The sequence below is a fragment of the Symphodus melops genome (genome assembly GCF_947650265.1).
Source record: "Symphodus melops genome assembly, chromosome: 18".
Taxonomy (NCBI): domain Eukaryota; kingdom Metazoa; phylum Chordata; class Actinopteri; order Labriformes; family Labridae; genus Symphodus; species Symphodus melops.
The window spans coordinates 15016367-15043240 of NC_136708.1; the positions used below are offsets into that span (position 1 = coordinate 15016367).

The 26874-nt window shown below is 40.8% G+C and overlaps 1 protein-coding gene across 6 annotated transcripts in view; it reads left to right on the forward strand.

Annotated features, from left to right (window-relative positions):
• Positions 1–818: 818 nt before the first annotated feature.
• The window catches only part of csmd3b (CUB and Sushi multiple domains 3b), a 311217-nt gene continuing 285161 nt past the window's right edge, over positions 819–26874 (forward strand). For all 6 annotated transcript variants that reach the window (XM_079368618.1, XM_079368619.1, XM_079368620.1 and 3 more), the window contains exons 1-2: positions 819–1015; positions 1124–2000. In XM_079368618.1, the coding sequence (XP_079224744.1) occupies positions 1769–2000 (232 nt within the window). In that variant the 5' untranslated portion in view covers positions 819–1015; positions 1124–1768. The remainder of the gene's footprint in view (positions 1016–1123; positions 2001–26874) is intronic.

A 26874-nucleotide genomic window follows, 5' to 3' on the forward strand; every position in this document is an offset into this window, starting at 1 on the left:
GTAAAAACCAAGACATTTCTTGTGTAACTTATTAATAAGATGTGACATTTACGGGGCAAGGAATATGTAGGAGCTTAGAATGTCACATAACTTATTTATATGATAATTATTCTTTGGAGTGGCATCATTTTTTTAACTTATTGACTGTGGTGAGATCACAGCACAGGCAGTCACTCAAATGTAGCATACGGTTGGATTATTTGATCAGTGAGCATACCGTACACAAGTATTGGCAAAACAATCAATTAAATGTCATTGACAACTCAACAGTAGGCCTTCTCAAGACCGATGGATCCGTTCAAGTGTCGGCGTCTATTACGAGTCTCCGAATCCCAAACTTATCCTTCTATTGATTTAATCTCTGTGGACAAATGGAGCAATGAGTAATGACCTGTAGGGAGACAACATTGGCTTGGGCAATACTCATGTCATGTTATGCAGTTGAAGTGCAGTGTTGTTTCCTTATGAGTACCTCAAAGTTGAATATTTGTTTCAAGACCAACCTGATTTTGATAGCTTGTTCTCTTTTCTCTGATCTAATTTGGGCGTCCCTTGGTAAAGTTTTGGCAAACTCCCATTCCTCAGTGCAAGTGGGTGCCCCTGCATTTTCTCCTTTTCTTAAACAGTAATCAGAAAAAAACAAAAAAAATAACAAAAGGGCATCATCAGCGTAACATGATGCCCAAGCCAACATCCTCTGTTGATAATCTACTGTAAAATGAATTTTCTCTGTCACCATTTCAAACGAAAAGCACGTGGATGAAACAGGAGCTTACGAGCAGCACTTGAATGCAGCATCTCAGTACCAGCTGGGAGAAGGACGAGACGCACCAGCCGCTACACCGGGAGAAAAGAGCACAGTGTACCAGGCAGAGGGGATGATGCATATCTCCTCTGCTTTCTGACAACATAAGGGCTTGTCAAAATTTTCTTTTTTTTTACCTTGTTGGACTTTATGTAGTACCAAAAAAGGGACAGTGTCATTAAAAGATGAAGCTCTTGTTTGGCGTGTTTGGTAAGCATATAATTAAGAGACTGGCTGATTTTGTGGCTCATCATGTGTAAAGAAGTGTAAAAACGAATGGATAAATGAGAGTGGGTGATGATTTTTCTCTTCTTTCAGGAGGGATAACAGTGCTACGTTTTCTCTGTCGTTGTTTGTGAGAGGGAAGGAAGGAGAAGAGGAGGAAAGAGAAGAGGAAGGTTTGACAGACGCACGAGTCGAGAGGAGGGAGAAGAGATACAGAACAGATCCCCCTGTTCAGGTCTGAGACATCAAGGGAGGACGGAAACAGAGAAGAAGAGAAGTGTTGTTGTTTTTTTAGAGAGACGAAGCAAAGAAGACAAAACAACACGAGAGGAGAGGCTGAGAGCCTTTTAAGAAGGGCTTTTTCTTGTCAGAATGAAAAAGGGATGTTGCCCAGTGGAAGCGTGGATTTCAAGCTCTCCTTCCCTCTTTCTGACTCTTTTGCAAGGGAACGGGACGGAATAGAAAATAATTGACGACAAGTATCACTGAAATCCAGCGCGAGAGTGGATTTAAAGACAGAGACAACCTGTGTGTCCGTCCCGTCTCCTCCCTCGTGTGTTTCTGCTTCTGTCTCTGTGGTTGGATGTTGACTGAAGTATTTTTTTTTCTTTTTCGGATATGAAGGATTTATCTAGCCTATGTTAGGAAAGGGGGCGAAGAAACCGCACACGTCTCCCCCTTCTTTATCTATCTCTCCCTCTGTCTCTCCCTCTCTCCGTTTTCTGGATGTGAAGCAGCATGCGGCCCGGTGAGAGCTTAGAGGGCTCGCGCTTGGCTCGCGGAACATGTATCTATGCTAATATTGTCACTAATAGCGGCACGGAACGCTGTCTCGCGCACCCCATGTCGGATAAGGGGAGGATGAAGAGGGGGACGACGACGAACGAGAGGATGACGGACAGGGGAATGACAGTGCTGCGCTGTTTTCTGTGGAGTCTCCTTCTCTGCTCGCTCTCCTCACGCGCGCAAGGTAAGGGGATGCGACACAAGTACACACACACACACACACACACGCGCGCGCGCGCGCGCTGACTACACGCAGTGTCATAAACGCCCTCACAACCAACGGCTTGACTGCGTGCAGCAGTTTTGGTTTCTACTGCAGTCGTGAAAATGCGTTGCCTTTTCTGTGTTGTGAGGAGGATTTGAGTGTATGTCAGGGTGTCTACGTGCGCGTGAGGGTGTCTGTCTGTGTGCATTCTAGAGTGGGGGCACGTGCGTGTGGGCGCGTGAGCTATGTGTGTTGTATAGGAGTGTGTTGCGGAGGAAAGCAGAGAAATAAAAATGGGTTTAACGGGAGGATGAGGGGAAAGGAGAGAGGGATGAAACCGGCAACAACCTCTTTCCCTCTTCCTTTATTTTCGTTGCTTCAGTTTGCTCTCTCTCTCTTTTTTCCCTCCCTCTCTCTCTCTCTCTTTTCCCCTCTCTCTCTCTAACTCCTTCCCTCTCTTCAATACAGCCATTGAGCCGGTAGCCAATAAATATTCTTGCGGTAGCTCTTGGGCTGTGGCAGTGAACGTGAGCTGCTTATACCAAAGTGTGTGCAGGAGGAGTGTGTGTGTGTGTTTGTGTGTGTGTGTGAGAGAGAGAGATTGTGCATGTGTATGTGAACGTGAGTTGTTTAAAGTGAAGGCCTGAGCCTTTACAAAGCATTTCACACCCAAACATCTGTCACAGGTGGGCATATTTTAATTCTCTTATATGTATCAGTGATGGACGTAATTTAACTGTGGTGTCTTCCCCTTTTCTCTCCCTCTCTCACACACACTTTCTCCCTCCCCTTCCTACCTCCTGATCTTGAGCTCCGTCCCCCCCTCCCTCTCTCTCTTTCCCTTCTTGAGTAAAATAGAATGTTAAAATATTCACAGTATAGCTCACTCACCACCCCTGTCTACAGCTGTCGTCTTTCTCCCCTGCTTCCCATTTTTATCTTTTCTCTGTTCAGAAATGCTGTACGAACACACACACACACACGCAAGCACACTCTCTCTCACACACACACACATGCACAAAAAGACCTATGCAAATGCACTCACTCAGACTTTTGGGTATGGAAACTAAGTGACCATTCATCACAGTACCTTGAGAATAGGAAGAGTGGGGAGGACACAGTAGGGGAGGCGAAAGATGGATAGGGAGGAGGAGAAAGCGAAGAGGAACATAAAGACAGAGAGATGAGTGACGAGAAATGCTACACTTGAAAGAGACAGAACAAGTTTGGAGATACAGGCAGGACTAGGTTTCTAACGAAACATCCGCCAAGGTCTGTGAGCTTCTGACAACACCAAGCCTGGCTGAATTTGTCAGAAGCAATATTGGTTGAGGTTTGATGAGCAGAAAGATGGAGTCTGGAGTTTAAAAAAATTGTGCATTAGGGCGGAGGAAACCTCAAAAGCCAACTAGTGTGGAAGCTATTGAGAACCATTTGTCATTGTCAATGTGAAGTCTGCATGATCCTCGAGTGTAAGGGAGATCCTGTGTAGGCTGACAGAGCAGAAATAATATAGATTTCTACAGTGATTAAACAAATCGACAGCAGGGACGGTCTAGACTCTTGGCTTTGCACCACCGCAGACTGCAGGGTTGTTTTTTCACCTTAAAAGGGGCCTTTTTTTGTGGCTTATTTTGAAAGGCTTTCCCATGGTGGACACATGAGAGATTGTGATTTGTAGGGCTTCCATAGAACAAAGACAGGAGAGGAAGGATTTCCTCAGGCACAAAAGATCTAATTTTAAACCCTGTGGTGCACAGATCCTGGCACTGATCTCCTCACGGCTGTCTGAGAGGAATCATACTATCAGATATCCTAAAAAAAAAAAAAAATGGAGGCTGGATGAGATAAGCTTAAGTTCCAAGTTCCCAAGATTAACAAAATGTCAAAGGCAGCAGCCGGCAAAGAAAGCAGGCGAATACAACTTTAAAAGTTTAAAGGCTGAACAAAAAGGTAAATAATGATATGTCCCATTGATCAACGCTGACATGTCGGGCACCAAAGCTTTAAAAAGAGGCAGGAAAATAAAAACAAATCAGCCACCATCCAGATGCAGTTCTATTTTGTCTGTTGGATAGCAGATTAGTCGACTCTGCAGAACACTTGCAGGTAAGCAATCAATGTACGAGCTTTGAAAAGCAATCGAAAGGTAAAGTAATCGAATAGTTGGCGATAGCGAAACCAATCGAGCAAAACTTTGATTTTCTTATTGCTAGGTAATGGAATTATTTTCAAAGCCTCTTCTTTCATGATACAGAAGTGCAATTATACGTGAGCTCCCTTTGGAGGTTGCACTACCTCTTCTATATATTAAATTCCTGTAACTTCAAATGCATAATGTTGAATTTCATGTCAACAAATTCAACCTCAAATGAAGTCCCCCTCCAAGTCAGACGCCGAAAAATTGCCGTACTTGTCCTCTGCTCTCCCTCGCTCCCCCTGATCCCCTCCTCTCCGTTTCATCTCTTCTCCTCTTCTCCTCCTCCTCCCCGCTGCTCTGCTCAGCTTAACTCCACCTCTCCTCTCTCGCTTCCCCTTCTCCCGTCTCCTGCCCCTCTGCTTTTCCACTCTCTTCTGGGCTCTCACATCATATATCCTCTCCTCGCAGCTTCCTCTCGTTCCCTTTTCGTCTGTCAGATTTGTCCTGCGGGCTTGCAGAGGCTTAATTTACTCACCAAACATACCAAATCGCAACATGCACGCAAGGAGAGAGAGAGAGAGAGAGGGAGAAAAAAAAGCGCGAACCCACGCATTCTCATTTTTTTGTACCGTCTTCCTGACTCTAAATGTGTCCTGGCTATGACTCTTCCTCACACAATCCAACCTGGCAACCTGCAGCTTTCAAATGAATCTACGTCAAGAGCTTTTTCTTCTACATCAACCTTAATTCACAATTTAACCAACAGTGGGGATTCAATCAGTACCCAACCAGAGAACTAACACTGATCAGTCACAGTACTAATCATTAATTGGACTACCAGGAAATGTATTTCTGATCATCTTTGGGGTGATGAACTCTAACAGGTTCTAGTCTTGGGACCAAGCAATTAACCCAAATGACTAAAAATAGATTATTTAATTTACCAGTGATGAGCCATGGATGTGTAGAGCTTTGTTCTTGCAACATGGCTAAATTGAAATTTATCAGTTGTCCCCCTGGCAGCATCAAGTAATTAAATGCCGGTCATCAGTGTTAAATTGGACAGGCAGTGAAGTGCTACTCCAACCAGGTTTTATAACCCATCACAGGATATCAGAGATTGATTGGTGCAGCCTACAACTCTGATGTTCATTATAAGGCATTGATGGATGCTGTCCATTAATTTGCCACTGCTAATCATTTACCTCTATTAATTATCTGTGAAGTATTTTGGTTTCATTCTCTGATGACAATTATAGATTAGGATATACAGACATTTCAAAATAAGGCGTGTTGTTAAGACTAGAGGCAATAATACATTACAGAAACAGGGGTTTGATTGATGCGCACATACATGTTTTTTGCTCTATTAGCACACTGTGCGCACACACACACACACACACACACACACACACACACACACACACACACACACACACACACACACACACACACACAGAAATGAGTGAGCTCATAGTGTACATTAGTGCAATGCAGACTCTCTAACACACATTTAATCCTGTGGCTTATGGCTGCCTTCTCAGGGAAGGGAGATGCGTCTGTCGCAGAGTCAGCCGCTTGATCATATAAATACTTTTAATTTACTGTGAGAGAGTATTGGGGGGATGAAGGTAAGAGAGGGCTGGGTCGAGAGTAAGGCAGGATAGGATAAGTGTGCAGTATAGCTCCACACTATAAGAGAGATAGCATTTTGAATCTTGGCTACGTTCATCCCTAAGCTTTGATGTTAACAGCTTCTCACCTCTGTCCTCTCATCTTTTTTTTCATACTTTCATCTTAACCCTCTCTCACAATGCATTTTCCCTTCTTTTTTTTTTAATGCATTTACATACTGATGTTATTCATTTCATCGTGTTGCATCCTCATCTCCATTCTCTCTTCATCTCTCAACCACTTGTCTCACCTGCACAGTCTAATCCTTTACATCCACTTCTATTCAGTGAATCGGTCGTAGCTTTTTTTTTTTGGTTTCTTCACTTCTCCTGCTCTGCTTCCATGTCACCATGCGATACCAATTCCCAAAGTTGAAGGACAAAACATGGCAAAGGGAAACGTATGGATGTGCTCCTGGATACGAGAGGTCAAAGATCAAAAACACGGTCAAACTTCAAGCCAGCTTTGACATTTTCAAAATGTAACCCGTTGAAAAATGTTTTCGTAACCTCAGCCTATTGGCCATATGGCTTAAATGTCATCTGCATACATTTGACCTGACATAGACTGTTAATCATTTCAGCACATCTATTCAGTACGAAGACATCTGGATTCATTTAACATATGAATTCACAATCTCTGACATTGACAATTTACTGCAAAGTTTCTATATGATATCATCCACATTTAAGCAAAGGTTGCCTCTAACCCTATTATGATCATGTTGCTTCATATTTTTTAATGAATCTGAAGCCTTAGATATTTTCCATCATTAGAGGGCATTGCGCTTTCAATAAGAGTTCTTTCTCTAAGCCTTTTTTCTATTTAATTTGTGCTCTTTTAACCCCCATTTCTCACATTATGCCTTTAAAGTACTTATGCTTTCCCTGTTACTAATTGCACTGGAAACTCCCCTAATGAGTAGTGAGAAAGTAAGTGCTTTGTTGTGTTTATTAATATTCTTGATATACAGCAGCTTCCTGCTCACCTTTTTTCGCTCTCCATCCATCTGCTTCCACCTCTAATCACCCATTCTTCTTTCCTCCCTTCTCCTCCCACTGACATTCAACCACAGTGAATTTGTTATCACCACCTTTCTCACATCGCACATCTGCCATCCCTCCTTCCTCTCTTCCCTTTCTTTTCTTCCATCCGTTCGACTTTTCTTGGCACTTTCCCCCCTCGCCTCCCCTTCGTCTCTCCACCTCTCTCCTTGGCAGATTTGTTTTAAGTGTTGATTTTAATAGGAGGGTACTCACAGGAAACAGCCTTTTTACACGTCTCGTGTGTTTTCTCCCTCAACCAAAAGACAGGGTACACATTTAATTCCTGCGCACAGACTGCCATCCGAATGGTGTGTTTTTAAATCACTGTAGAGATCTCAATCTACTCATGTATTTCATATTTGTGTTTGAATTCCTTTGATTTTAGAGATGTCAGCTTGCCCATATTGAGCGGGCTGCTAAATTGAAAGAAGACATAATTTTGTCATGCAAATTGGAATAAAGAGAGAGACGGCACTGCAGTTAACTGTTCCAGCTGTTCTGGGGCCACTGTGGACCCGTGGCAGCTTTTTATATACAATTGCTTCCCCCCCCTTAGAGGTCTAGTGCAAACGTGCATTTACAGACTGGTGTCAAGAGGGTAATAAGTGGACTCATAATTCACTGTAATTGAATGCAAAGACATGTTAGCTTCCTGCAGGAGCTATCAGCAAAGTCTGCATTGGGAAGGACGAAATGTGGAAGAATGTTAGAATTTTGCAGAAGTCTTACTTATCTATCTTCAGTGTGTTTTGTCATATTAACTACATTTTGTGCTCAAAATAGCGGTGGAGCATTCCTAATATGAAACAAGAGTCTGATTAAAGGCCCAGCAAATTGGGGGAATCAGTGTGTTTCTCAATTACTCAGAAGGTGACCTTATGGAGATATGAGGTTTTCTGAGGCAGACTTTTTTTTTTCCTCACTAACTCACTCACTCACACACGCGCACACACACACACACACACACACACACACACACACACACACACACACACACACACACACACACACACACACACACACACACACACACACACACACACACACACACACAATCTGTCAGTCTTCCACAGGCTCTTCATTATTTCAGAGATGATAAGAAGTAGACATGACGTGAACATGTTGAGTAGGCAAGCACACACACATACACACATATAAACCGCACATACTAATAAATACACAAAAATATGTTGGGCACACAAAGACAGCATGTGTTACCCTGAGGGTGTGACCGGGAAACATGCACGCATGCAAGCAAGCGTGCACACACACAAGCACAAGGACCAGAGACAGGCACAGGCACACACACACACACACACACACACACACACACACACACACACACACACACACACACACACACACACACACACACACAGACACACACACACACAGACACACACACACACACACACACACACAGAATTCTCTAATGTGAAATGTGAAAGGCAGATGAGAAATTAGCTAAGACAGACAGTCTCATTTCCAGCTGGTGCTCCCTATTGGTCTGTGTATGTGAGTGTGTGCTGAATGTTTTAATCAATGTAAAGGCACCTGCAACATGGTCAGTATGGGAAGAGGTTTTTCATCTAAGAAAGAAGCTCGGAGTAAAATGGGGAATGGCCTGTAAAGCAATCCCTCTATAGAGATGGATGGACACATAAACAGCAGAGTCGGTCAAAGGTTCGATCCCTGGTGACAGCTAGAGTCTGTCCCTGTCACCCTGCCCTTGAAGATACTGATGCCCTTAATGACTGCAAGCTCTGGAGGGAAAATACATAGCAGTGGCTGATATGAAATTCCATTCAGACCAACATCACAACGACAACTAAAAGGACACAAATTGTTCAGAACAGGAGAAGAACAATGTCTTATTGCCCTGCATGGTTTATTGATATAGAAACATCTCAAAAGCTTTGTAAACCAAATCCTGTAATGGTGACCCCAGATTATGCTGGTCTACATAAATACACTGCCAGTCTTTTCTTTTTGCCTTTGATTTAGCTATTTTACTCATTTGGCTGGCACTCTTTTTTTATATAACTCATAACATGGAAAGACAGTTCTAACAAATCAAAATATGATATAATGTTTTGTTTATCCGATAGTGAACAAATAAGGGAAATTACAATCAACTAACGGGTCTGTGCAGTTAAATGTGAAGCCTATTAGGGTTGCGCATTGATCTTTAAAATACTAGTAAATAGAGTAGTGTTGCGTTTTCTTCAAAGCAAAATTTTACACCGTACATGTGGACTGAAATATATGTTCACACTAAGACTGCAAAAAGCTGGCACAGCCGTTCACAGTCAATTAAAACCTGATCAAAACAGTTCTTTAATTAAACCTGAATCTGATCTATTTTCATACCTTATCATCCAGCCGTATTTCTGTTTTCTATCTGCACTTGGGGTGCAGAAGGCTAGCTATAAGTTCAAATGAATGTGCACAAAGGTATTGACATACATCGGAAATATAGTGAAAATGATGTCCGTTGCTTACTGCCGCTATTAAGATGATATTGATATGGTGTCGATTAATGACAATAAATGTTGTGCTGTCGTTAAAAATATGTAGGGTATGATTAATAATTTTTCACTGGTATTTAGCTCAGCGTTATTAAAGATCCATCATAACACAGTAGAACAATCTCCGGTGTCATTTCACTCGTTTACAGAAACGGCTTTTAATACTTTCCTTGCACTGGGGGTTTTATCTTATTTTATTCAATGGTTTTTTTTCCTCATGTTGCAACAGATTTATAGGTAGTAGATAGATAGAACTGGATTGTTGCTATGGTGACGATGTGAACATTATTAGGGTGCATTTCAGTTGTGAATAATGGCTGTCAGAAAAGCTGCAAGAGGCAACAAGTTTACTGAATTCTTATATCCTATATGATCAACTCATGATTCAGAGACGCTGCCATTTTCAACCAAGAGATTCATAAGAAGTGAATTGTTTACGTGGAGGTGTATGAAAGCATCTCAGTTCAGTGAGATGTTCCTGCGTTAACATTCAGCCAGAAGGGGCTAATTACTAACTGGATTTATTTTTAAGTGTTCAGTCTTTCCAGTAATTATTCTTACGCTTAAAGAAATATAACACTCAGTTCTCTTAAGACACAGACAACGTCACAACACACAGTCAGATACACAAGGAGTGCTGGATCACACACGTTACGGTAATTTGATTAGTCAGCTTGACAAATGAACCCTTCGTGAACCCAACTACTCTCTTCGCTGTGATAGATCTCGACTCACAATTTTCAACCATTTTAATTCCTATCAATAATAGATTCAAGTCGGGCGTTCTGTTCGGAATATTAAGTGTTATAATTTGTTAAATTACTCCTGGGAAATAGTCTTCATAATATAAAATAAAAACTTCATTTACATTCCCCTAAAATAATACAAAAAAAATTGGTATTTATCCGGCACGACTGAGGCTTCCAAAAGAGGAAAAACAGAAAACAGCAGGTGTGTTTTTGTGTGTATGTGCTTAGACCCGTTGTGTTATGACAGGTATGCCCATGTGCCCCAAACCCTCAGAAACATGGCTGTCAGCAGACATGACACACACAACATACTGCTCAAACACACACACACACACCTACACACACACTAGCTCACCTTGTGCTGTTATGCTAATAAGGATAGTCCCTCTACTCATTATGCTATAAAAAAACGATGTGCATTTTGTTGTGACATTTCTTGGCATGTTTTTTTTATCTTGGCACAAAGAATGGTATTTGGATTACGTTCATTATACTATTGCAGTCTCATCTTCTCCTGCAGTTATTGCTTAGGAGTCTCAGAGCGCTGCAGGTGATGCATTTCCTTTTTGAGCGATGATGTATTTCCCGTCTGAGTCTCACGCCATGGGAGCTTCTTTTTTTCTCTCTCTCTCGTTACACTGTTTTCATTCTGTCCGCGAATCTGTGTGTCTTTCTTTGCACAGGTTTTATGTGTGCACGTGCATATTATGTGTGCTTGTCTGCTTTAGTCCCTGAGAAGACTCATTTCCCCAGCAGGCCCCGTCACAATGTTTCTGCATGCAGTTCACAGCTGGAGGCAACTGCTGTCACCAGCGTACATTACTTCTCCTCCCTTCACTTTGTCTTCTTTTTATTTTTTTCATGTCTATAAACTGTCTATTATTTTATTTTCTCTTCTCTCTGTCATAACAGTGTTCAACTTTACATCCCCTTGTCTAAACATTCATTGATCCATTTTGAGATAGCTTTTTACAAAAAAAACCCAAACCTAGACTCAAGATATAACTGGTTTTCTGTATTTGGTATTAACATGGCTCCAAAGAGTAACTGCAGACATACAATTGCATTGAGAGTCTGAAAGACCTATTTTTACACCAGTATTTAGTGCCAGTCTTCCCTTAAATTGCTGTTTTGAAAAGCTTTCATGCTTGGCCAGCTACCAGCATGGCCCAAAAAGGAGGACACCTCTGCAGGGCAGACAGGGATGGTTACCAAGACAGCTGTAGTCACGGCTAATGTCTGTGTGAGAGTGTGTGAAACTTTATACACACTCATATACTGCAAAAAAAAAAAAAAAAAAATCACTCAGAGGCCCAAATTAGGGATCTGCATTAGGATGCACAAAACCCAATTTTTGGCATTAAAACAGTGAAAGTATATTTCAAACATGAAACGTCTTTTATTTCAAATTAAGTGCGTGTGCTCAATAAAGGGCATTTCAGGTGAGAGTGCGCAGTCCTTTTCCCGCTCTCAGACAACAGCTCAGCATGGCGTTGCAGTGGACAAAAGTAATCGCTTTGATCTTTGACTCGGGCCGTCTGTTTCTCTCACACCCCGACCCTGTCCCGACTCTCTCTTTCTTCCTGTCGCTCTCGCACGCTCTCGCTGCCTCCCTTCCTCACTCACTCAGGGGTCACTGGGTCAGACAGGGAGCAGATGCTTTACCACACAGCCGCAACCAAACCTGACACCACAACACGCATACTCCCATTCTGTCATTTCCCCTTGTTAAATGTAACGGCCTCTCTGGAAGATATTTGTCATCCATGCTATTGCGCCATCTTGGATTTTCTGTGACACTGATAGAAAAACAGAGGAGACTGCTGAAACAAAAGCTGGATTTCATGCATTGTAATCCAATTTGACTGATGTGTAATGACTGTATCAGAGGTTTTTTGTCATCGAATGTGGATATTTATTGATGTTGTAATGGTTGGAAGGGCTCCATCATGAATTCATCCCTGCAGATGAAGTCTGTATGGACAAATGTTGAGTATCAGCCCCAGTATTTTTAAAGCTTGTGTTCAGCCTACAGCTCTTTAATTATTCGTCTGCCTCTTTGCTTAAAGAACTTACATACATGAAACTATGGAATTGGAATTAGCATCCACCACTGACCATGTTTTCACCTGTCATCTCATCTTGGTCAGGTACTTTTATTTAAGAATGTTATTCAGTCTATCATCTGCTGAATAATCATCTTAGACTAATGTGTAATTTATCATTAACTGGATTTTCTCAGAAGAGAAGTTCATGTGAATATGCACTCGTTTTCGAAACAGTTGGAACCCTCCCTCTTTTTCATTGGTTCTGCACCGCAGGAACTTTGAACTATTTGAGTTGGTAGAACCCCCGTTTGGAAGAACATTTTTAGTTCCTGCATGTACCATGTGGTGGGAATGCGGACATGCAGAGAAAACGTCCCCAGGTGCGTCATACTGCTTGGGTACTCCCGAGTTCCTGTTAAAAAAAGTCCCCAGAACTGTTTGGTCAGGAAACATCAACTGAAGTAACAACAAATGACATAGATAATCAATAAATGGAGCAATACACTCCCCTTACACTCAACTTGTCTTGCTTTTGGTCACAATTTTTTATTTTAACTAAAACAATATGTTGAACTTAAAAATACAGGTGGAAAAGTTCCTTCGAAGCTTGAAAGGCATTCACAGTTTCCATCGTTCTGTATTGTAATATTGTAGTAAAAGTAATAAAAGAAAACAATCGTTTGGGCTGAGAAACTTTAAGTGTCATTGGATTTTTATTCCATTTCAATTATTGGGGTCAAGATTCGATAGAGAATTCTACCGAGTTAAAGAGCTAGCTTTAGCACTTAGCAGGGAGTGACTGATCAGCCACCCCTCAATCAAAAATGATAAAGAAATATTAGGACTCATTTATAATAAAGTAAAAGACATATTCAAGAAAAACAGATATTGTCTCAATTCTCCTTAAACAAATTCGTTCACCTCGCCACTGCAGTCTTTTAGAGGCGTTTTATTTTATATCCTTCAACAAACAAAGGAAGCAAAAGGCTATTTGAGTGGATGTCCAAATACCTGTCAGAGGTTGAGCTGAAATGAGTTTCTGAGATCAAAAGAAACGGGACTATAAAAGGATAAAAGGGATAGAAAAGATAAAAGGGATTGGAGTCACTGGATCCGAATTGAACCTTTTATAGAACAGGAATCAACAGAATTAAAATCCATTCAGCTCGGAGGAACACCGGACTCCTCGAATGACATCAAGGTCGCAGTGCTCAGTGCTGAAAAGACATTTCTTCTCACTTCTCGACTTCTCACAAGTGATCAGGTTTAGATTCCACAAATCTATTTTACTTTTACTGAGAAGAAGTCATCAAAGCTTCAGTCCGAAGTGGAACTGTACTAAGACGTCTATCAGAGATATAAAGCTTTCGTTCCGTTTGCCTCCAACTTCTTCACTTTCACAGGCTTTGAAGAGACGTGAATATTTCAAGGTAAAAGAGGAGACACAAGGCTGTTGGACTTTAAGACCTTTCTAGTTCATATTTCCTCTGTTAGCCTTTTTTTATTATTGATTTATCAGGTGAAGACTATTGGGTAATCCTGCATTCAAACACTTGATTTAAGAAATCATGCATTACTAAAAGCCAAGAGTTAAATGTGAAGAAATCTTGCTTGCACTTAAGAAACAAGCCAGTGTCTCTCTCTGACCAGCAGGAATGCCCCTTAGCTGTAAATTAAAGATGCAGGGAACATTTGAACAACCCCTGGCACTAAGGTTTAAATATTAATTCTAGAGTGTTTTAAATATTCATACAGTATGAAACCTATATGATTCTACACATTTAAGCAGTCTCATTGCTTTGGTTAAGCCATCAACCTCTTCTTTAGTTTGTGCTTTTAACTACTAAGACGTACTGGCTAACTATAGCCTGTGGATGATATGAAATACATCCATTGACTTGTTCACTGTCCTTTTAGATGAGCAGTATGTAAGACACTGCTGATTGGAGTTTGAATTTGAGGGGAGTATATCTTAGTGTTTAATAAACAATCATTGAAGGAGCTAGCGAATCATTGTGTATGCAGATGACATGTTGATTTTGAACTCGAGTTGGTTTGTCTTTGATGGTTAAGGCTGACAGATATAATAATGGGTCAACTTGTAAAATGTGGACGCTATATGGACTAGGGCTTGACTTTTTTTCTTCTGTAATGTGCATCCAAGCAGCTTCTTGTGTTTTTTTTTTTTTTTTTTTTAATAAAGATTGATTTTATTGCAACTGGATAGTTTTTGCGCTGCTTCGCTAAATCATCACCATTATTTTGTCTCTCCAGGACAGTATTTATGAAGATAAGAGCGCACGCAATCACATGGATAAACATCAGTTTAAAGGATTTTTAAAAAAAAGACTTTCAAAGCATTGTCCTGGTGTTTTTAGGCCCTTCGCATTACGAAGAAGCCACCGTTTCATTCAACTTCTGTCTCTGTTGGAAATGCCTTGTTGCTTTGGATGGGCATCCCCTGCACTTAATGCATTTATGTTGCCATGACAAATCAGCATGAACTGTGGGCTATTTGAGCTCGATCTGCATACTTCGGAGGATTTGCGGGCAAACATGACATTTCCATCTCGCTGCTTGCTTCGCTTAAACAACACAAACAGCCGAGGGACTGGCGTTAATTTAATGGCTTATGGAGCAAAAACTCATTTAGGAGTTTGATCGACAAACACAGTCTCAGCGGACGAGACACAGGTACACGCGTCCATCCATCCGTCCATTTGTTGCAGTGTGTGAGCATACAGTTGTCAAGTTGGATTGGCTTGTTATGAATATACCTTGGTGATGGGCTGAGCATGAAACAAGTGTCGACTGTCTAGAATGTAAGCGCGGCGTCGTTAAATAGACACTTACTAAACATGTTGTTTTATCGCTCTTACATAAGTCAGTCTGTCTGGCAGGAAAAAAAACATTGTGCATTTTGATGAATTATTTTCTGTCTTATCTTCCTTAAAGCTTCAATGAATTTATGCTGACTTACGTGATGTTACTTCATCGTTCTTACTGTGACAGCAAATGAATGACACTCTTTTTCTGTTCTTCAACGTTTAAAAAAAACAAAAACTAAAGTCCACATGGAAACTACTCTGATCACTTCTGGCTATTCTGAATTGAACTCCTGTGTGCTGGCTGATGGCTCCAAATTTTAATTTGGGGCGAGACGGTGAAAAAAAAATTGACTCCTGAAAATGAGGTTTTTGATAGTCCCCTTTTGAGCGAAGAGTTATGAGTAAGAGCAGTGGGTGAAATAAGTGTAGCGGGTTCTAAGTAGCGATGTAACTGCAGTGGAAACAGTGGGATGCCGAAAATTATAATCGCACCTCCTCTTCACAGCTCAGCAGGCTTTCAGGAACCTGCCAAGATCACATTCAGCAGACACGGCTCGATGGATGGATAGACGGACACATTCTTGTACTTAAATACACATCTAGAGAGAGGCAGACTGTCTGACTAGAACATGTGCAGGATATTTGCTATGGCTGTTTGCTATTTCTGGGAAACTGCCCCGACTTTTTTTTTTTTTGTGTGCAATTCGTGTGACTGTCATTAAGTGTCAGTCTTCGTCTTTTTTTTTTTTTTTTTCATACTCCTGATTCTCATTCAGAGAGGGATTTGTCTCATTCACTGCAAATTGCTGCCAATATGGTGATTCAACTGATTACTCTAAGCTGATACATGCTTAAATCCCCCATTATAAATCTGTTCATTCTCTTTATCTTTACCATTTTGTGTAGGTGTCGATTTTTAACCACATCATACGCGTCACAAGCCATCAATCAGAGGCTACATTTTAGAGGCTGTCATAGATGCTGCCTGCAGCATTTGGTTTCAGACACTCTTATCCAGCCATAGGAAGAAAAAAAAAATCACAAATACATGATTGTCTATAAAATTGTTATTCTTTAAAATGCAGCAGGCTGGTAGGAATAACTCTGACTTTTTACATGAAGAAATAGCTGATTAAAAATTGTGTATTAACAAGCCTTGCTTTTAAAATGCGGGAATCCTCCTTATACAGGCTTACAGATAACTCATGGAAGCAGAAAGCATCATCACAGCACACATGTCCAAAAGTAGTCTTCTCATTCACTCAAATGATTCCTAAGTATTTTGTATGAAGCCTGATCGATAAGTAAAATGACCTGATGTTATTTACAACTGAAAATAAACTGAGTAGGGATTGTTACCGCATCACTTCTAATCTTGCGTGTGCCAAAAACAGGGCCTAGTATTGATTTTCTCTAAAAAGTTGAGTGTGTGTCTCTGTGCCTCGTGTGTGTTTGGGAGTTTTTGTGTGTGTGTGTGTGTGTGAGTCGTGTGGTTTATCTCGGCTTTGTGAGAGAAGCAGCAAATCTCCCTGTAATTGCAATCTGAACGGCCCTGACATTTTACCAAGACTCCCCAGGTGTGTGCATGTGTCTGTTTCTGTATGTGTGCTCACGTATGTGTGTGCGTGTGTGTGTGTCTACGTGCTGAAGGCCTTTGTCTGCTGGGGCTGAAACAGCTGGGTGCTTCTCGCTAATTAACGAGGAACCTCATAATTACTGTTAACTGGCCGACTACGGCTGACAGAGAGAGGGGAGGGTGGGAGTCAGGAGACCGAAAAACAGTAACAGTGAGGAGAAACGTTGAAATATGCAAATATTTGAACAGTGAAGAAGACGGAGAAAAACTACAGCCCAAAAAAATGTACCTGCAGCCATGTGAATCATTCAAAACTGAAAGTAATGATATAATCCAAAGTGACGCTCCAAAGATTTAAGGCCTTGGCTTGACTTAAGAGTAGAGATTTAGAAATACAATTTTTAATTCCTTGTATTATATTCCACTTCAATGGGAATAGGGTTAGGGTCTCTTTTTGTCGTCCAGATTTCTTCAGTTGGCAATTCATTTTTCCGTCAGGAAACTTTATCCATCAGTGCAGACTCATCCCAGTTGGACAAATGAAATACAAACAGCAGAACACATTACAAACAAAGCTTTTAAAAAAACTTAGAAAATGTGGCCAGGAGATTAAGTTGGACAACAGACAAAGCACCAGTAAAAATTTGGATTTATAAACCTGTATTTTACTCAAGAAGGAGAGGAGAGGCGTTGTTGACGTTCAGAGAATGATTCCCCCATGAGCCTTGTATGGGAGTTCTTTTGCTGATTGTAGTGGAGTGAGCCATTATGTGAATCAACGTGGGTGTCATACTTAAACAATTAGTGATGGAATTAAACCATTTTGAGGAAAAAGAAGCAGCTGGTCAAATGGCTTCAAAGAACATGATTGTTTCTGGGAGGCTGCGTAAGGAGAAAAGTCAGTGAAAAAGGGGCTGCAGGGACAGATTTAAGAAGGAGACAGACGTTTAAAACGGATGGATAAATGAGGCAAAGACAGGAAATAAAGACTGTTGTTTCTTTACAGGCTAAATGTCAACGCTGCAACATTATTTTGGTCAATTAGGAAGGGAATTGCTAACCTTTCGTGTGTCTGTGTGTGTGTGTGTGTGTGTGTGTGTGTGTGTGTGTGTGTGTGTGTTTGTATGCATGCCTGTGATGTATATAAGATGTCATGTTTGTTTATCTCACTTAATCTCTTTGGTTTACTCTGGAAGATTCTCAAAAGCCGACCTGAAAAGGTCAGACAGATCTGTTTAACGATACACACACAAATACACGCATATGAGTACACACACACACACACACACACACACACACACACACACACACACACACACACACACACACACACACACACACACACACACACACAGACTGAAAAAAGCCCTCCACACGTCATGCATTATGGTGAATTGATTCTCCCCTCATGTACTTTTCCTGGATTAATTCATGGTGTCCAGGAGACTTGTGAAACATCAAGATAAAACTCCTCTGCTCCTTGTATGCGTGCATGGGCCATACAGTATGCATGCGTTCTATAAGGGACAATGTATAGTGAGCAGGATGCTGTCGCAGAATGAAACCCTGACTGAAGTGAATATAGTTAATAGTTAGAAGAGGGCCCTAAAGATACACAGGAATCTTAGCACATGGCTTGGAGCTGTACATGTCTAAATGGTGAAAAAGGCTGAAACTTGCATACAAAAAGTTTAATCAAGGACAAATGAACAGCATGCAGATGTGTTCTGTTGTTGTGAATCAAATGGAATTCTTAATAATCATCAGTTTATTCTAAACGCCAGTGTGTTTGTTATTTCAGAATAATGTGCTTGGGGCCTAAGCAGTCGGCTATTGATCTGTGTGTGTGTGTGATTGTATATGCATGTGTGTGTGTGTGTGTATAATGGTCATGTCACGCTGTGTTGATTTTCATGTCAGACAGCAGCATTCTCTCCTCACTCCATTACCTCCCATTCTGTCCTGTGTGTGTGTGTGTGTGTGTGTGTGTGTGTGTGTGTGTGTGTGTGTGTGTGTGTGTGTGTGTGTGTGTGTGTGTGTGTGTGTGTGTGTGTGTGTGTGTGTGTGTGTGTGTGTGTGTGTGTGTGTGTGTGTGTGTGTGTGTGTGTGTGTGTGTGTGTGTGTGTGTGTGTGTGTGTGTGTGTGTGTGTGTATGCATGCCTGTGATGTATATAAGATGTCATGTTTGTCTATCTCACTTAATCTCTTTGGTTTACTCTGGAAGATTCTCAAAAGCCGACCTGCAAAGGTCAGACAGATCTGTTTAACGATACACACACAAATACACGCATATGAGTACACACACACACACACACACACACACACACACACACACACACACACACACACACACACACAGACTGAAAAAAGCCCTCCACACGTCATGCATTATGGTGAATTGATTCTCCCCTCATGTACTTTTCCTGGATTAATTCATGGTGTCCAGGAGACTTGTGAAACATCAAGATAAAACTCCTCTGCTCCTTGTATGCGTGCATGGGCCATACAGTATGCATGCGTTCTATAAGGGACAATGTATAGTGAGCAGGATGCTGTCGCAGAATGAAACCCTGACTGAAGTGAATATAGTTAATAGTTAGAAGAGGGCCCTAAAGATACACAGGAATCTTAGCACATGGCTTGGAGCTGTACATGTCTAAATGGTGAAAAAGGCTGAAACTTGCATACAAAAAGTTTAATCAAGGACAAATGAACAGCATGCAGATGTCTTCTGTTGTTGTGAATCAAATGGAATTCTTAATAATCATCAGTTTATTCTAAACGCCAGTGTGTTTGTTATTTCAGAATAATGTGCTTGGGGCCTAAGCAGTCGGCTATTGATCTGTGTGTGTGTGTGTTTGTATATGCGTGTGTGTGTGTGTGTGTGTGTGTATAATGGTCATGTCACGCTGTGTTGATTTTCATGTCAGACAGCAGCATTCTCTCCTCACTCCATTACTTCCCATTCTGTCCTGTGTGTTAGTGTGTGTGTGTGTGTGTGTGTGTGTGTGTGTGTCTGTCTGTCTACGCCTGTGATTTCTCGCCCAGAAAGGTTTGTGTGCTTTTGTTTTTTTTCTTCCAGGCTTACAGCTGTTTAATTGTTCCTTTGCCGAGTTCGCTCACTCACATGCAGACACATGCTTCTCAAAATGACAAGGTGAGGAAAAAGAGGAAAAAAAAACAACAACCCTGCTTCGTTTCAATCGGTCCCGTGTCCACCTAATGTTTTTTTCAGTGGTTTTCAATGAGAGCGTTCGCAGCGGAAAGCGGCCGCCTGGAGAACAAGTGCAGTGCCCAGTGTGTTGTTTTCTGAGCGCTGTGCGTTTTTTGTGCAGCAGCTCTGAGCTCTCAAGTTGAAAATACTTCAACTTTTCAGAAAGACGCTGTTGACATCACCAGCGCTGTGGATGGTGCCCTACATCCACATCCTCTTTGCTCCGTGTCTGATCGGGTCAAAAAACAAAAAAAAAAGACCTCAAATACGAAACATGCAGTGTAAAGTAACAGAGCCGTGTCAGTCAACAGACTGTTGCCGTAGAGACAGAACGGACGTGCAACGCTTTTCTTCTCAGTGCACAAACACTTCATGCAAACACTCCTGAGCGCACAGCCAGCGTTTTTCTGCCCAGAACAAAAAAAAAAACAACAAAAAAAAACCTGCTTGGTGGACATGTAGGGCCTTATGCCTGTGGAATGTGCACCATCACAAGAGAGTTGAGAAAACTGACGAACTATAAAGATTCCCAAACAAAAATTAGAAACTGCTCGCTTTATAGAGTCATTAATGACTGGCACAATGTATCTAAATGTCAGACTGGAGGCGTTTAAAAAAGCTCTTGGATTCAGATGGCAAGAAATGTAAAAACTAGATGAGGCTTATTCATGGTTTCTTTTGAATCCATTACTCCGACTGTCTTATGAAAAACAACTTCCAGGAATGGTTACTCCTCTTTTCATGCAAAGTAGATACAAACTTATTAGTTTAGTGATGTAATTTTTAATTGAATCAGACTGATCTATTAATTTTGAGATCAATTCAAGAATCTGAAGAAGTTGTGGAAACACTCAAGTTAATAATTCTTTCGGCCAACGTTGAACCTTTTAAGGGCCCTTTTTAATGACGGTACTTGATTATACATCGGTGTGTTTTGGGTGTTAAAGGAATCAAACCAATCAGAGAGTCAGCCTTCATGGGAAGTGTAAGCTTGCATGTTGGTGCGTTGGTCTAGATACATAGCCTTATTTAAACTATATTCGTATAAAGATACACATCTAGCCAACGCATTAGCTTCTCTACTTTTTAGGTGCTCCTAAACACACAGGACACACACAAGACATGGTATAAAATATGTTGATGGTGGGCTGAACTTACATTTTGATGTATTATTCTAACAACATCAGAAATGATCAAAAAGACTGCAAACATGGAGTAACTTCATAAATTATTAAAATCTCCAGACATGCTGAGAAGATCGGTCCAGATCTGTGACATCTAATGATACGTGCGCACAACATCCCAAATAATTGTAAGCTGTGAATATTTGTTTACTAATTTTCTCTGCTGGAATCCTTGGCTAAATTTCTTTAATGCATGCGTAATGGACCCTGGACAGTCTGCATTAATATGTGTGAGCTATTTTGTCGGTGGCTTTCATATTTATATGTACAAGATGTTTAATAAATTGTAGTATGTGTTTCTGTGTGTATTAGGCAGAGCACACATTGGTGTGGGAGGAGAGCTTGGAAAGTAACCACAGTTAAATCTAAAGCTTTCCGTGTTGAAGACCTTGTTGTGTATCCTGTATGAATTGTGTGTGGAACAAGCTCAATAAAAATGTGTCATGAACTTGCTGATTTATGACCATCTAATGCATCCTCTATGGAGCAGAAACATAATGTGCCCAAGTGGCAACCTCATGTGTTGAAAAATTAACTAGTAGGAGTTGAAGTAGGAGTAAACATGTTTATAGCAGGGGACAAAAAAAAGTAGATTTGAGAGAAGATTTCCAACATGGCGACTGCGCCGATGCTCCTGCAGAGCCCCCTGTCGTAACAGACAGGTGACATCACTCAGGCTTCGTCCAATCATATTTACAGTATATGACTGTGCCACAGACTTTAGACTTTTGCGTCCTCAAGATAGGAACAGGCCAGCATTAGGCATGAACACATCTCATTTTCAAACAAACACACCCCTGGGAGCCAACTGGGTTGCAACTTAATTAGATTTTTAAACAATGTGAGCACTGTGCATTAACATGACAGCTGTGTGAAATGATTAAAAGGAAAGACGTGTGGCACTTGGTCGAAGATGTTTTTGTTTCATTTTTTCAAAAGAAAGTTGACAATAACTGTTGTTTTTTTTTACATTTATAAATCTCTCATTACAGTCTAACAACACATATCTAAACACTCATTAACTGGAAGTGGTTGGCAGTTTAAAAGTGTTAAGAAGCTCAATCTCAAACAGTGGTCTAATATCAGCCTTTTTACCTCACATTGAAAATACAAAACAAAACCGATTTTTTTTTTTATCAAACTTTGTTTCTGAAAGTCAACTCGGTGTAAAAAAAAGAGCTCTATATCCGCATCAAATATAGAGATGAAGAATTCATGAGCTGAAAAGTTTTTTTCTGAAAACACCCCAATCCGGAAATGGTTCATTGAGGGTTCATTGAGCTTTTCTTTGAAATTAACCATCCACTTGAGTTTTATTTAAAGGTACCATGTTGCTTACTGTTGTGACTCATAAAAGTAGGTGCTGTCATACAATCCAAAGACTTGATCCATTATTCACTGTCTGAGGAGCAGCTCCAGGACTTGTCTCAGGGCGACATCATCACTACAGACTCTCTTTCTCTTTGTGAACTCCGCTGTCTTTCAGGAGTTCTTTTGTGATGAAATGTTGTAATTTACTTTCATGGTGTACCTTCATTCCCTTTACTGGCCTCGTCTACTTCCACCTCACTTAGTGATTGCCTACACTGAACGCCTTTCAACAGCCCCCAGACAATAGTCCTGAACGTCTTCTATTCAGCTTTGGGGTTATACGTGTAGGTGGAGGGAGCGGAGGCAATAGACTGAAAGTGTTTTTATTCTTTGGTGAAAACAAAGCAAGGAGTCACACCTCTTAGAATTTAACGGTTCATGGATTCTGTGCATTCAGAACAATGTATTCTCCTATGGCAGTTGAATGTTTGAATAAAATTATAAATCTTTCAATAAAACTGAATACCTGACCTTAATCTGATGTCCAACTCGATGTGTTCACAAATGTGAAAAATGGAAATATGACAAGAAACCCTACAAAATGGATTAAAAAAAAGGCAACCTTCTTCTTTCAGAGATGACTATAAGGTCACTCGAAACGTTTTAGAGTGCATTTTCTTCCATAACAACCTATCTGTGGCTCTTACTCCTCTATTCAAAGATTCACAGAGCCCGATCATGCAATTTAGAGAGCTAACTCCTCCAAAACCTTTTCAGCCGCAATCCATCCCCTGCGAGGAACAGAAGGTTGCTGATCTTCGCTTTAGAAACTATTTTTTAAGATATAGTGATTCCATCTCGCACTATTGACATTGATTTGAGTGTTTGTGCTTCTTGGCCGAGTACAAAATGTGCTTGTAGTGTACATAAAGATTCAGTCGCTTCAAACTGAAAAAGTGGTAGGGCTCCACCAAAAATGGTACGTGCTTTGTACATTAACCCCGGGCACTTTTGCTTTCTTTAAACTAAAGCTATAGAAAAAGAAAGAAACTTCTCTTGGAAGTAGTCAGCTGATGAACTTAATGTCTAACCTGTGTTGTGACGTAGTCTAAATATGAACCTGTGCTTCACATTATAATGCTTTTCATTTGAATAGCTTTCTGACAGCTGCAATGGATCCCAAGCACCAACCCCAGTATCTATACACAAAGCACTGCTAATGTATAGTGATTCTTTCGCTAAGCCCTTTATCGCAGCAATTAGCTGGATGTCTCCTAACGGCCAAAAGAGAGAAGGGCTTTAAAAGGGCTAGCACAGGTGTGAGGGAGAGAAGGGAGTGAAGAATGGATGTAGGAAGGGATTCATTTACTGGCTGACTGGCTGACTGAATGATGCAGGGGTCGACTAGCCGGCTGACTGAATAATGAACAAAGTAGCTAGCTGATTGTCTGCTTGTCTTGTGTTTTATAGAGGTTGGTTGTAATTTAGGCTTTTTATCTTTAGACAAAACATTCAGGTAATAATCCAGGCTTTAGCTAATAGAAAAATGATTTGATGACATAAAACAGCTTCTACACACTACACATTAGAGCCTGAATGATACTGATTTTTTAACTACTTTAGATGGGCTAACATCCTGTATTTTTAAACGAGCATTATCGAGTACAGAGTTATTATATCTTCATGATGTTCGATTTTGCTGTATTGACATTCGATGGCTGCTTTCATGGACAATGGCTTCATTAAAGACGTGGGGCAATGTTAGCCTATCAACTGTCAACCAAATAATTTGATGATGGTCGGAGTGTAGATCATCATGTGTAGGTCATGCTTTTTTTTACCATTTTGTTACAGCCAGCCAAAGCTCAAGCTAGCTTTCAGCTCCATTCCCATGAATTGGTGCCAGTTGTGAACAAATTACCCACTACTTCCCAAAAGTTTACAGCAGAGGGATACCTCCCATTGAGACATAAATAGGGAGTCATGTAATGTCACATGATCTGAACATTGACTGTTTATGAAGATGAGAGAGCGAGCTACAGAGCAGAGGAGCATGAGTCAGCCGTTTTTTTTAAGTGCGTCTCCAGAGTTTAGGAAACATGCCTGTACTGTAAGTTTGTGTGCATATGCTATTGTTTTTGTATGTGAAGTAAAATAGATGTAAAAGTAAGATGTTTTCTACATTCGGATTATCCGTATGCTAATTATGTTAGCCAGTTAGGGGGACATTCTGTCTATGATGCTGTTTTAACATATTGGCTATAAATCCCAGAACTAAACAAATTGACTTGTTAACAGTTAAAGTTACTATTTTATTATTCTGATTTCATCAGTGATTTTATCTGCACATTTTAGCCAAACTTGTGTGTGCGTATGTGATTGAGGAAGTGTGGATGTGTGCTTTTGGTATTGAATGAATTTCAGCAAAGGGTAGCGGTTTTCTAAGCGAAAAAAATGCTTGAGAAACACATAGGCACACAAACATAGTCATTTGCTATACCAGGGGGACTAAGAGACAAACAATGTTTTCTAAATGTGTGACACCACATTGCTGTTAAGACACAGCCTGCTCTCGTGCTTGTGTGCGTGTATACTAGAGTCAGACAGCTGATGTTTAAAAAGCTCTAATGCTCTTTCTGCAATCTGACAACAACATCAATGCAAATTGTCCTTGGAGACATAGACACGCACACAGAAACTCTACTTGGGGATTTGAAGTGATTTGTTTTTACTCCACTTCTTGAACATAGACAGACACACAAGCAACCACCCTGACTGAAACTCTTTAACCTATAACACACAGACACACACAGAGCAGCACAAAAGATAGACCCACCCACTCAGACTGACAGACAGACAGACAGACGGACCCGCAGAAAGGAGATAACTTAAACCTAAAAGCAAGACACAAACAGAGAGACAGAAGAGGGGTGGAAGAAGAAAGGTTGAGACAGACAAAGAGGCGCGTGCGTTGTTAAACCACAGAGCAGGAGGGTTATATTTGTGTGACGGCTCCGGAGTGGTGGAGAAGATACAAACAACAAACAGAAGAGATAAGAACGTAGGTTGACTGGTTATCTGCAGCGGGGAGAACTCTGAGACAAAGAGAGAGAGTCTTCTTGTGTATTTGCTCCGTCAGGCATCTGATGGTGCCTTCAGGTTACGTCCAGCGTAGCTGGCAGTGTCGTTTAATGCTCACCTGCTGCTTTAGTTCTTTCACGGATTCATGACAGCCGACTTGCAGGCTAAAATCTGAGTCAGTTAAGTGCTTAAAAGATGTGTTGTTTTAAACGTGATGAGTTTTGTATCAGTCGACATCTCAGACAAGTTTTTCCTTGTTGATACATCCCTTTAAGTGGACTTGTTTGTAATCTTAGACATTCATATTCATGATTTCCAGAGATTGTTTCAATCCAATTTCAGAAAAAAACACACCCTTAAATTCACACACACAACTTTAGCTGCTGGTTAAATCCTTACAAGCATTTTTATGTTGAGCAGCTGGGCTATTGCTAACACTAGCTTCGCTTGTTTAAAAATAATCTGCTTATTTTGGGGTTACGCATGCAGCAGTTGAAAAATGATCTATAAATGTTGTATCACAGATGCCACAATAATGGGTAAAATATGCAATTTTGAAATCATTTTTCATACATTTACTGTGTTTGGAAGGAATCTCGTGACCCCACTCTTAGTGTCTTGCGACCTCCAGGGGTCCTGACCTTGACTACTTTGGGAACCCCTGATCTAGAGTACAGGTTTAGACTCAGCTACTGACCTCGTCTCTTCAAATTTGCATCAGCAAACAATTTGGAGGTAATTTTAAAACTTCTATTATGACTCTCAAAGTGTTCAGCTTCAGTTAATGAAAGACCTCGGAGTGTTTGTAGAACTGTGTCAGTTTTAAGACAGTAAAGGATGAGGCAACAGTTTTCATCCTTTAAGCCAAAATGAATAACATCTGATTATTTATATAACTTGTGTTAAAGCTCAGCACGGCTGCCATGACCCAATGATAAACAGGCTTAGTGCTAAAAGACACCCACTATTAAAGACTGTCACCCCTCTGCTGGCTTTGTTTACATTCTGACTGATTGGATTGTCTTTCAATCGATTGTCTCATCTGACACTAGGAACAACAGGAAGGTCTGCAGAGAGCGCTTCACATTGATTTTGAGGCCGTGTAACCTGTGACTTTGGCAAGTTTGTAACTCCTGGACTGAAATGGGTGACTACGATGAGCTTTGATTCATTGCAAACATATCAAATGTCTTTGGTAAACATTTGAAGAACACTCATAAGCACACCTAAGATTTCCATCTTATAATCCTGGATTTTCTAATTAACCAGAGCCATAAACGCGCTGCGCTGTGGATGTTTCTGTTTTTCACTCTGTCCATCTGTCGACTGGACTTTTTCGGTTTTAAACTTGACCAAAGTCACTTCAATAACACAAACACACACACATACACATACACACGCATACTCCCCAGTTACATCTTATGCCTCCTGCAATACACTGATAAGGCCCTCCCTTTCTCTCTCTCTCTCTCTC